Below are 12,910 nucleotides of genomic sequence, written 5' to 3'. Positions count from 1 at the left end.
CATCTATTAAGAAAATAGATAATGACGTTGAGGTAAACTTTATCTCTAAAGATAATGTTGAGCCCGTAAATTTAGATGCCTCAGATTTCTTTACAATCCCCGAAGGATATGTTAATCATTTTGTAGATGATGAATATGAAACAGTTTGATTGTTTTACTTTCCTGTTAAGTTGTATTAGTTTACACTTCTGTTAATAGTATCTCACTAGTCTTCCAAATAAATAAATTTTGTATACTATGTTATATGCTAGTAATGTTATAATATTTACTTTGTTTATATTTTCATCTTGAAGAATATATGAGTACTCCTGAAATAGAAAATCAAAAATTCTCCTGAAGTAGTAAATTCAAAATTAAAGATATGTAAGAGAAAATTCTCTACAACTATATGCATACCTCGATTTGCTCTTGAAGTAGAAAAATATGAAAGAAGTCCTAAGGTATCATAATTTGATATGCTTAAGGCACGTTGTAATAATTATACTTCATTCTCGAAGAATGAAAACTTTTGATAAATTATTAATTATCTTTCATTCTCAAGGAATCATAATTTTTTATAAATGTTACAATTACATATCCATTCCCTAAGATGAATATGATATTTAGTAAGGTATACAAATGTGCACTTGACTGTGAAAATCATATTTAGAAGGGGTAGAAAGAATTACTTTGAAATTTACTCCTGAAGTAGTAAGTCTGAAATTTATATTAATCTACTCCTGAAATAATAGAACTTTAGAAATTTATATTAATCTACTCCTGAAATAATAGAACCTTGAAAGTTACTCCCGGAGTAGTAAATTTGATAGTTACTCCTGAAGTAGTAAATCTGATATTTACTCCCAAAATAATAAGATTGTGCAATAGTAAAATTTTGCAAACTACTCTCGAAGTAGCACACCTTTTACTCTAGTAAATAACTCATGTCATGATAAATTTGGAGTTTACTAGTTTAAATAAATTCATTTATTGCGTAAATAATTTTGTCATCCTGAAGATGAGCATATTGAGTTTTCGACATATAATAAAGAACTAGAAGATTCTTCAAGAACTATTACTTGTTCTCATGATAAGTTAATTGAACTAGCTAATGTTGGGATTGAATCCCCTAAATTTTGAAAAAGTAAAAGGTGAATAAGGGCTCATTCACCCGTTATTTGATGTGATGCATCCATAAGATGATCAAATATACGTTTATTGTCAACCTGCAGTTTGACATTCATAAAGTTGTCTTCTCAATTAAATTGAGAGAAGAGCATAATTTTTAGATAACATAATCAAGACAATTGATCTTGTTAATGTTGGTTATATTCAAGTTGGTTTAGCATTGAATGCCGCATATAAATAGCTAAACCATTACTTATGAGAACAAAGATAAAAGGTATTGATCTGAAATATATATTGCATACAATAGCACTTGTATGCATTAAACCAATAAATTATGACCAATTCTTCCCTCTCAATTGGTTCAGGGTCAGGAACCATATATTTTTCATTTAATAGTTTTTTGATATGCGGTATGGAATTAACAGATATACCATGATTTACAAAGATGGATTCTCCAAAGTAGATTGGAGTATATGTTAGTTTTCCTAACATAAGGGGAGGATAATAAGCAGCTAAGAAATATGTTGTAAATTATCGTTAGTACAATCCTCATTGAAAAGATAATTCAATTCAAATGCCAGAAGCATTTACTGACCCAAAATTGATTTTATATTTAGTTGCAGATACTCCTACTATGTGTCCCTGAAGGAGACTCTATAGCATGCATGAAGCATGGCAGATCAATCAATTTCAAATAAAATAATCCTTAAAAAAAGAAAATGGAGCAAATAGTCATAATAAAGAGGCAATATGCTCTTGAAGAGCGGCGACATAACGCTTCGTGAAACCTCCGAAAGAGGTTCAGGTACCTGAAAATAATGATGTGATGAGATCTCAATAAGTTATGCCGCAATGTGAATCGATACAAATGATATCTCGTCGACAATATCTTTAGTACAATAGCGTGCAATATTGTATAATATTATAAGGATCTGAATTCTACGTTTATTTAAGCATGCTGACGTAGAAATAATTATCAAGTGAAATATACTTCTTGGTAAACATAAAGTTTATTTGGCCTGCAGGCCTAACACTAGAAAATGACATGTATTTAATATTGAATGGTTCACTTAATAATGAAATTTAGATGAGAATCCCAGAAGAATTAAAGATGCTTGAAGCATATAGTTCAAAGTCTCAAAAATTATATTTAATCAAATTATAAAGATCGTTATACGATTTAAAACAATCAGGGCGTAAGCGGTATAATTGCCTTAGTGAGTACTTGATAAACGAAGGTTACATAAATGATGGCATTTGTCCTTATATTTTCATTAAGAAAACGACATTGGAGTTTATTATACTCGTTGTTTATGTGGATGACATAAATCTCATTGGAACTCCAGAAGAGGTCCAAAAGGTAATTGAATATCTAAAGAAAGAATTCGAAATTAAAGATCTTAGAAAGACAAAGTTTTGTCTTAGTCTGCAGATTGAACATTTAGCAGACAGGATCTTCATCCACCAATCTGCCTATACTGAGAATGTCTTGAAACAATTTTACTCGTATAAAGCATATTTATTAAATAATCTAATGATTATTCGATCACTTGAAGTGAGAAAAGATTCATTTTGATCTCCAGAAGAGGGTGAAGAGATTTTTGGTCCTGAAGTACTATATGTTAATGCTATTGGTATGCTTATGTATTTTGCTAATAGCAAGGCTTCATATAACTCATTCTGTTAATTTGCTAGCCAGATACAGTTTTCTTTCATGTAGACATTGAAACAGAGGTAAGCATATATTGCGATATCTAAAGGAGCCTATTCATATGGGTTTGTTTTATACTAACAAAGCTAGTCCAGATCTTGTTGGTCATGCAGATGCAGGTTATTTATCAGACCCACATAAAGCATGATCTCAAACAGTGTTTATATACGGAGGTACTGCAATATCATAGCAATCGACAAATCACTCCATCGTTGCTACTTCTTCTAATCATGTTGAGATAATAGCGATCCATGAAGTAAGTAGAGAATGCAAATGACTGATATCTGTGCATATTCCATCAAAAAGAGATGTGGCCTGAAGCTAGATATCAAGGTACCCACAGTCATATTTGAAAACAATGCAGTATGCATAGCTCAACTAAAATGAGGCTTTATAAAGGAAGATAGAACGAAGCATATCTCGCCAAAGTTCTTCTTCACACATGATCTCCACATGAATGACGATATTGATGTACAACAAATCCATTCAAGTGACAATCCAGTAGATTTGTTCACCAAATCTTTACCAACTTCAACCTTTGAGAAGATGGTATACAGGATTAGGATGCGAAGATTGAGCTGGTTGAATCGGGATCTTCATCGGGGGTAAGAATATGCGTTGTACTCTTTTTTCCTTAACCAAGGTTTTTATTCCACTAAGTTTTTCCTGGTAATATTTTTAATGAAACAGCACTCAACGCGTATTTAGTAAATTTTTCTTTACATGAACATCCAAAGGGGAGTGTTATGGAGGCAAGTGTATGTCCATGTGTCCAAAATTGTGGACATGTGGAAAAATCTTAATTTGACACAAGCCAACTAAAAATTCACCTTTTTAGTTGGATTTATCCAACTTTGACTATAAATAACCATTACTTCACGTAGAAAATAAAAGTGTGAAATGTTAATACAAGATTTTTCCTTATTTTCATTTCTTACACTTTGTCACTTTATATAATTTTATATCAAGAAGAAATTAATTACACTTTTTGATTACCATCAATTCACAACTTAATGTGAATTCACACCTTACAAATTAATTACCTAACAAACTAATTGGTCAAATATGCAATCACACTCAATGACGCCAAATTTAATTCTTAGCTGTCCGGAATATTCCTTCTGTCTCAAATTATCGTTCCAAATTTTCTAATTTAAGTTTTGATTTTATTTTTTTTTATTAATCAAAATAAGATAATTTTTTTCCATTATACCCTTAGTAATTGATTACTCCTTGTTACTAACATTGAATTATCAAATCTTGAAAAATGTTGTAAAGACTTAGATAATCCTATAATCCTAATTATCCATGCAAAAGGTGCTTTGGTATCAGCCATATAATAACTCCATCAATATTAAAACTAACAGCATGACACAATTAATATAAGTAAAATGGTAAAATTATATTATCGATCATTATTTTTTTAGTGACTCATCTTAATTTGAAACAGATAATTTGAAACGGAAAAAGTAGGTACTAAGAAAATCAAAATAAAGAATTGGTTGTAATATTTGAAATCATTAATGTATTCAACTTGAGGGCAGGGGCGGATATACCCTTCACATAGGGGGTTTTCGATAAAAAATTATACTATATTTACATTATTAAAATTATTTTTTATGTATATGTAATATATGTTAAACCCTTTCGATTAGTTGTATGTTTACTTGCAAACCCATACTGAAAATACTGGCTCGGCCGTTTTCTCGAGGGAAACTCAAAAGCTTTTGTGTTTCATAGCGGCACTAAGAAGTTCAAACGACTCTTGGAACTCAGCATTCCCTATCATTTTCTCCATAAAGCAACAAACTTTTAGCTATTTTGAGGGTAAGTCACATGCTAAGCTTGTTTTTCTTGGATTCCGGGTTCTATTTTTGTTGCTTGATTTGCGTTCCAACCTTAACCTTTTTGTTTATAAGTGTGATCACTTGCTGTCTTATCAATGCTGGTTCAGAGTTGTATGTTTTTGTTCTTGAACATGGTTAATCTTTGAAAATCAGCAAGCCACTTTTAAATTTTCATTGTGAATTTGGTCCTTGGTGAGTATCTCAAAAAAAACTGTTCTTTGCAGCTAAGTTGTATTGAGAGTTTTCTGAAATTAAGGTTAGTTTTTCTTTGGATTAAGAAAAAGTCTCTGTATGTTTCACTTGGGGTTGTGGTTTGATGTTGTTTTTTCATTGTTTAGCTAATCGTTGGAAAAACTGTTCTTTATGTCTGATGTTCTTCGATTATGCTTGCCCTGACTCTTTAGCCTAAAATGTTTGTTTATGTTTCTGGATAAGCATGTTTAAGAACTAGGCTGGTTCTTGTACATGGGTAATCTTTGAATGTCAGCAGGTGGGTTTGGGCTTCATTGTTGTTTTTGGTTGTGATTTTGGTCCTTTGTTGGCAATTTTCCCAAAAACCTGTTCCTTGAAACTTTTTTGGAATTATGGTTAGATAATCTTTGGATTAAGCAAAGTTATGGTTGTGTTTCATTTGGGGCTGCAGTTTGATGCTGTTTATTCATTGTTTATATGGTCACCAGGAGCGAATCGTTAGAAAAATCAGTTCCTTGTGTGGATGTCCTAAATTTGTAACAGAACTTAGGAGGATTAGCTAGCTCCTTGACTCTTGCAGTCTGTTATGTAATTTCCTGTCCTTCAGTTTCTAGTGTTATTTGTTGTTCCTTGTGCCTTGATTATCATGTTGGATTATTGTAGTTATATTCTGGTACTAACTGTTGCTGTTGTTACTGTTATTTTTATCATCTTTTGTTTCTTGTACTCCTGTTACTTCTTGTTCGAGACTGCTTTGGATTGTTTTTCAAAAGAGATTGTTACCTCAAATGATTTGATTATGTTTCTGGATGAGGGTGTTTAAGAACTAGGTTGTTTTGGATTAATACGAATTGTTTCTGTGCAGCAACAGGATGCAGGATAATCATGTATATTTTTTGTGGGCATACAAGTAACATAAATTCTGAAACAAAGTGGTGTGCAAAACGAGATGTAGTGGGATGGATGACGTCTATGATTTCAAAGCATCACTGTTCATCACCTATTTCAAGTATGTATAGTTGCAGTCTAAGATTCAGTTCGTGAGATTTGCAGAATGTGCTAGCATACTGTACAGTAAATGCTCTCATTTCTGGTATTTAGCATTTCTTAAAGAAGTTGATCATAGATTATTGGCTGTTGGTTGCACCCAATCAATCTAGAGATGGCAAATGTTTTATGATTATGTCATAAAGCAACAATGTTCAAGTTAATGTTTATCAATTTGATTGGTTTGTATCTCTCTCACTTTTTGTGAACTATTCATTGGCTACAGTGCTTTGCTAATCAATTTGAAGATGAAATAAAAGAAATCCTTTTTTGATGTGTTTATAGATGAATGATCTTATGCTTTGGCATGAACGAAACTAACTTATCTCATGATTGTTGTTTCCATAAAGAAGCCTCCCTACCGTGGGTTTCTGTGGAGGGAGCGGTAGGAAATGGTGAAAAGTAATCTCCGGTTCCATTTTTATTTTGGGATTTTGTTTTGCCGACTTTAGTTTTTCAGGCACAAGCTTAATTTTCAATTTAGTTGTGCATCTGGATTTAGCCTATATAATGGTGTACTGATGTTGGTTCTTTGTATCACCGAGACGGATATTCCTTGTCTAGAAAATAAATGAGAACTTATCCTCCTAAGTAATTACTTCACTATCTTTGTTTCTGCAAGGAAATTATACTTTGTGCTCCTTGTTCTAACTGTATTAACTAGTGTTTTCTTCCACTTTAAAAACGGGCAGCTCACACTATAGTGGTTTAGCTTAATATTTTTTGAATGAGGCCTATTTCTTTGGCTGATTCAAACACTGTGAGTCATTTAGTTCTAAAGCCTAAACTACTATGTGATATGGCCTTCAGCTGTTCCTTTTAATTGTTGAAGCACATAAGTTAATATTCTTTAATTTTTGATATCCGTGATGTCTGAACCCGCTTGCGCGCACCTTGAATAATTCCACGGGATACCTGCCAACTCCCACCAGCAACAAGTATTAGGTAACTCTGTCCTCCAACGCTAGAATAGACAGAAGAAATCATCTTGTGTTTTGTCGCTGATAGAATTTGAACCTGATATCTCATGATGCTCAATCATTTCATTGATAACTAGGACACACTCTTTGGTGTGTGCATAAGTCAATATAGCTACCAGTATGTAAAAGAGAATGAGAGGAAATCTCTTTTTTGTGATTTTTGTCTTTGATATGGAGTTTTGGAGTTTGAACTTCACAAGGTGTTTTGTGCTTCCTTATTTGTGCTTTCCTCACTATCCTTATGGAACAAAAATGATGAGACTAGAACCCTAGAGTATGAGCCTAGTATAGCAACAAATTGTAAGATTTATATTATTCTACAAGATAAGGTGATAAAGGGTGAACACATTCATCATATTGATTTAGATTATCCGGCTACTTTTTGTCTTTTCAGCTGTACTTACCATCTACTATAAAAGGTTCTCTAGCCCATTGGTTTGCTCAATTTTTGCTATCCAAAATAAATAAATTACCTATTGTCAAGTTAAAGCAAAATCATGGCATCAAAGGTGTGACCTAGTGATCAGTGAAATGGAAGCAAAAACATGAGGTGTCAGATTCTCCCCTCGGAGGCAAAAACCTTGGTCATTCCTTCTATTGTCTAAGCTGTGGTGTGTAGAATTACTTTGTACCCGTACTGTAGGAGATAGAAAGTATCCCATAATTGACGAGGTCTGTGCAAGTGGCCTAGATACCATTATCATAAAAGGAGAATCTTTTTACTTATACTTCCTAATTAAGAGAAAGAAAATGAAGTCATTATGTTATAAATTGTCAATTTTACTATTTGGACAAATTCATAGTTAAATTCCCAACAACCAAATGCATAATTACTACTTATCACTCTTTATAACTTTCGAACGTTCCATGTAAAGTATTAACCTACTGTTTGCACAATTTTATTTAAAGTGGTCTAGTTTTGCTACAATGTCATGTCCTGTAATAGTTTAACTGACATATTTTTACTTTATAATGGTGTTTGGGTCAACTTTCTCACCTCGAATAATTCCATGGGAACCTGAGACCTCCCCACCAGCATCAGACAATTTTGTCCATCAAGGCTTGGACAAATATCAGGGAAATCACCTAGTATCTTTACCTCTGTTGGAATGTGAACTTGAGAAGTTATGGTTCTTAATCTACTTCATTGATCTCTAGACACACTCTTAACCTTGGGTGCAGTTGTAATTAAGGTACGTCATATTATATTCAAGAACAATGATAACATACCGATTGTAATAACCCCAAAAGTGGTGTATGGGGTGGGTAGTGTACATAGACTTTACCCCTACCTAAATAGGTAGAGATATTGTTTCTGATAGACCCTTGGCTCATACATCATATTAGATCTCAAATTTTTTTTTTTTGGATTCTCTTACTAATGACCCAAAAAAAAATGTATTTTGTAGTTACATTAGCCCTGAAGTATTTGCAATAAATCACCTTGGAGTTATTTGGAACAATGATTTTATAAGTGGAGAAAGGCTATTGCTATGTTGATAAAGATCTTGGCATCTAGTGAGAGAAATTAGAATGCTATATTTATGTTATTATGTATTCATGATGAAGAACGGATCATTAAAAATGTCAAGATATTGCCATATTTGTACTATCTAAATGAGTTGTGTGGAAAAACTAATGAATACTGAGTTTAGACACGTCCCTCGAATTCAAAATGAGTTAGAATGCTTTAGCGATGTTGTCATCAATGATACAACATCGAAACAAGAATTTCGTCGATCTCATCAAGGTAGAAATACTTGACCGACTATGAAGTGATTGAATCATTGTGCAATGTCTTAATCAAATGCCTAGTGGCATGGTATAAGCCGATGATCGTAAGCTATGTCCGTCGCAATTTTCCAATGAAACTATTCATGGATCATGCGTCATGTAAAATGTATATCATTTCCGTTCGTAACCGAGACTCATGTTAAGCTTTGTCCTAAAACCGTGTGGTATTAAGAGTAAAACATCCCGAGATTTGCGCATCTTTTTGAGTATGGAGAATTATTGAGATACATAATTCTTTTTCTTTGAAGTTGTTTCTTTTTCCGCCCCATTCCCAACATAGTGTTTCACTTGCAGTTCTTTGAAAGAATCAACTTGGGTCTGCATTGTTCATTGATTTGGGTGATTGTCAACATGTGTATGGTGACTAGAGAGGAAGATTTCTTAAATTCATACATTTTGAAATTGGAATGTGCAATAATAAATTAGATTGGAAGCAATTGCTCAAAGATCCAGTACCCAAATTTTTGAACTTACAAGTGCCAATAAACACTACTAGCTATCTCTCTGGAACCCTTACACGGCATAGGGGCCAAGAACCTATAGTACTGTATATCTAAGGCGTACAAGGGCATATGAGATTTAATTTGCATTCAACGAACATCATTCTCAAAAAGGTGAGAATAATGAGGTCATAAAATGTGTGATTGTGATCTTGATGTTGTCTGGCTGTGATCTGTTGCATTTCTAAATTGGCTTGAAGCTTAAATAGATCTGGTTGATCTGTACGAGACTGCCTTTGCTTCTTACACCTTTTTAGAATTTCGCTTGAACAATAAACCTTTTCTCTTTTATTTTTATTCTATGTCCCAATGTTGCAAAGATCTATGGTGTTAAATGTGCTTTATGCAGTTTGGGCCTTTCTTTCGTCTTTTTCTTCCCTTTTTCAATTTTTCGCTTATGCATCTATATGTGATCCTTAATATTTTGGTAATCTTACTTATTTGATGCATTTTTCAGCTTCTTCTATATGCTTTGCTTTTAATTGACATTGGCGTATATGTTCTTTTTTGTGCTTTAATTACTAGACGATTTTAGAGTAGATTTTCTTTAAAAGAATGTAGGCCAGACGACTGAACTTTGTTGAATTACGTACTCTAGTTATATCTCGGGATCATTTATTACATACGCCTTTGGTGTGATATACTTGAAGGGGAGCCTTGGAGTAACTGGTAAAGTTTCTTCCATGTGACCAAGAGGTCATAGGTTTAAGCCTTGGAAACAGCCTTTGGCAGAAATGCAAGATAATGCTGCATACAATACACCCTTGTGGTGAGGCCCTTCCCCAGACCCTGCGCATAGCGGGAGCTTTAATGCACCCGACTGTCCTTTTTTTGGTGTATGATATACTTGGTAAATGTTGTCATAATATGCACTTCTCCATTTCGACCTATGACATTGTAGGCCTCAAAAGTCCTTGTTATAGATGAATCCCCAGTAAATTTAACTTCCCTTATCTTGTAGATACCCCGAGAAGTGAAAGAAGGTGTGCTTTAATGCCTGGCCGTGCTTCTGATGAGGTCTCAAATATGTTGATCTACTTCTTTTTTACATTAGTTTTAACTTTCTTAACTAGAGTTACTGAAGCAGGAAATATCTATTCCAGGGCCAACAAGTAGGCGACCTAGTCCGGCAGTTTCAGTTGTTCAATCAAGGTTCATGTGCAGCTGTGCAGTGGTTTAAACCGCTGCGATCTTTGTATTACTTTCAGAAACAACCTCTCTACCTTCATGAGGTAGTGGTATTGTCAGCATACACTCTACCTTCCTCAGATCTCACTTGTGGGATTTCACTAGGTATGCTATTGTTCTTCTTGATGGTCACAGGCAAATTGAAACAAAAAAAATCAAATATTTTGTGGTCAGGCTGTTTGGATAATAAAACCCTAGCAGCTTTTCTAAACTCATCCTGCAAAATCTGTGTTATCCTCGCTACAGAGGAGATGATCCATCAAAAAACACCCTATTCGGCATTCACATGGACAAGGTTGACTCACTAAGAAACAAGTTTGTCATTGAGGGAAAGTGAGGCAAGTTGGTTAGCCGGGCTGTTAGCCTGTTGAACATTCCTCAGAACTTCCATAGCCTTGGGAACTTTGGCCTTCAAAACCTCTGGAGATTCAAGCATATGCAAAACCTCGGTCTGGTCCATTTCAAGAAGCATGCGTGTAACCTTTACAGCATGCTCGTTCTTCAGCTGATCAACAAGTGGATACAAACTTTCATCCAACATCTGCCAAGAGAACAATGAGAGCATTAAAAACCTAGTTCAGTCAACAAGGGATTCCTGTAATGTCAAATGAACTCACCGTCCTTTGCTTTTTAGGTGTTGCATTGGAAAAGGTAGAAGCCAATGTTGAAATTGGCATAGGCTGTCCCATTGCAGCATCGCGAGAAGCATACCAACCTTATTACATGGAACAGAGAGCATAACCCCCCCCCCCCCCCCCAAACCACCACCAACACCGGGCATTGGTCAACTTATAGACACTCAACGAAGAAGCAAGGAAGGATGTGCTTAGACTAAAAAAGCGTTGTAATGATTTTCTTGCAGATATGGAGTACTGATTTCAGACAATTCTACAAGTGATAATGATGGCGTCTAGGAGTTTGTATTTTATGATGTTGAATGCTTTTGGCACTGTTGGTAAATTTTTTGACTTGTAATTAACTGTCAACAATGCTCGATTAGACTTTATAAATGTATAGCTCTTTGACGGCAAAACATGAAAAAGGCATCTTATAGAACTACAGGCAAGCACTCTTCTGGTTAGTAAATGCATGTGTTTTACAAATTGGCCAAGAAGTTGGCATGCTCTTATATTGTACACTCTTATTGAATATGTATAAAAGATGTAGCTTTATGAAGTTTCCTCTATGTATGTGTTTTCTATGTTACTCTTAACTCTCCAAAAATGATACCCACCCATTTTTCGAGCTCCGTTGTTCTTGAAAAAACTATTCTCACTTTTTTTAAATTATTTTATACGATGAACATAATGCTCTTATGATTTAACCAGACTTGTTTTCCTTTTGAAAAATGTAGATAGGTTTTTACATTTTAAAGGATTGTGATAAACAAACATCAAACTGTATATTTTACTCTTTATATATTGGCAAAAAGCTCTTATATTTACCACTCTCTCAATTGTTTTGTTAGTGAATTAGTTGGTTCATCTTAGCACTGCAATTTTATTTTGTCTTATGACTCCCTGACTTAGAATTCAAATACAAAAAAGGATCAAAAATGTTCTACTTTCAGCCAAGGACCACTTTTTCCGTCTGTTAATAGTTGGGCTGTTCTTTGCTCTTGCCGACCATTACCTAAAGGTGGCATATTTCCCGCTAACGGAATCTTAATAAACTCAGAAAATTCATTCAAAATGTGGCACCATATCGATATTTTCATGCTTTCTATCACGTATTTGAACAAACAGTCGTTGTAGAGTTTTACTTGTCTATTTTTTGAAAATACTAGACTTTGTTTTTAATTATTGGGGCTATAGGATGGCTGTTTGAATTTTGTCTTAAATATGAGTAAATACCCGTAAATTCTTTTAATTAAAAAGTATACAGCAAATTATAAGTACCTTTGTCAGTAAAATGATGAATGACGACGAATAAGGAATGGAGAAGATGTTAGAGGTTGTGTTTTGGAAAAGATATTTTGAGTATTTAAAAATTGTTATGAAATATAAAAATAAGAACAAGAATAAATAGAGAGAGAAGATAGAGTAATTCTTTATTTCTCTTGATAGGAAAAATTTACTTCTAGTTTCTCACTAAAAGACAGAATCTTCAAATACTGATAGATGTCAACTAGATCTTGATAGATTTATAACACTCCCACTTGAATGTCTATTTGATAGATAATGTGTCTCGTTAAAACCTTATTAGAAAAATCCAGTGAAAAAAAACGAGTGAAGGAAAAAGAGTAACATCTTTAACAATACACATAGAGGCTGCCTCATTAAAAATTTTACAAGAAAAATCCAATGGGACAAAACCTCGTAAGGGAAAAAGAGTACAACGAATATTAACTCTCCCTAATGAGAACATACTTGAACTTTTGCATCTCGATCTTGTGCACCATTTTCTTGAAAGTTGCAATTGGAGTAGACTTAGGGAATAAATCAGCCACACTGTCACTAGAACAAATTTGTTGTACGTTAATATCATCATTCTTTTGTAGCTCGTGTATGTAGAAAAACTTTGATAAAATATGCTTCGTTCTAT

At 33.8% G+C, this 12,910-nt stretch overlaps 1 protein-coding gene across 1 annotated transcript; it reads left to right on the top strand.

The window, feature by feature from the left end:
• The first annotated feature begins 4,486 nt into the window (after window positions 1–4,486).
• Window positions 4,487–11,441, top strand: LOC107856622. The gene is made up of 4 exons (XM_047401460.1): window positions 4,487–4,645; window positions 5,723–5,866; window positions 10,140–10,195; window positions 10,282–11,441. The coding sequence occupies exons 2-4, from the start codon at window positions 5,743–5,745 to the stop codon at window positions 10,672–10,674; spliced, it is 573 nt and encodes a 190-aa protein (XP_047257416.1). The 5' UTR covers window positions 4,487–4,645; window positions 5,723–5,742; the 3' UTR covers window positions 10,675–11,441.
• The last annotated feature ends 1,469 nt before the right edge of the window (window positions 11,442–12,910 follow it).

Source organism: Capsicum annuum, chromosome 12 (assembly GCF_002878395.1).
Source record: "Capsicum annuum cultivar UCD-10X-F1 chromosome 12, UCD10Xv1.1, whole genome shotgun sequence".
In the NCBI taxonomy this organism is placed as follows: domain Eukaryota; kingdom Viridiplantae; phylum Streptophyta; class Magnoliopsida; order Solanales; family Solanaceae; genus Capsicum; species Capsicum annuum.
The sequence above is the reverse complement of the archived record's forward strand: the minus strand, read 5'-3'. Positions and strand labels throughout refer to the sequence as shown.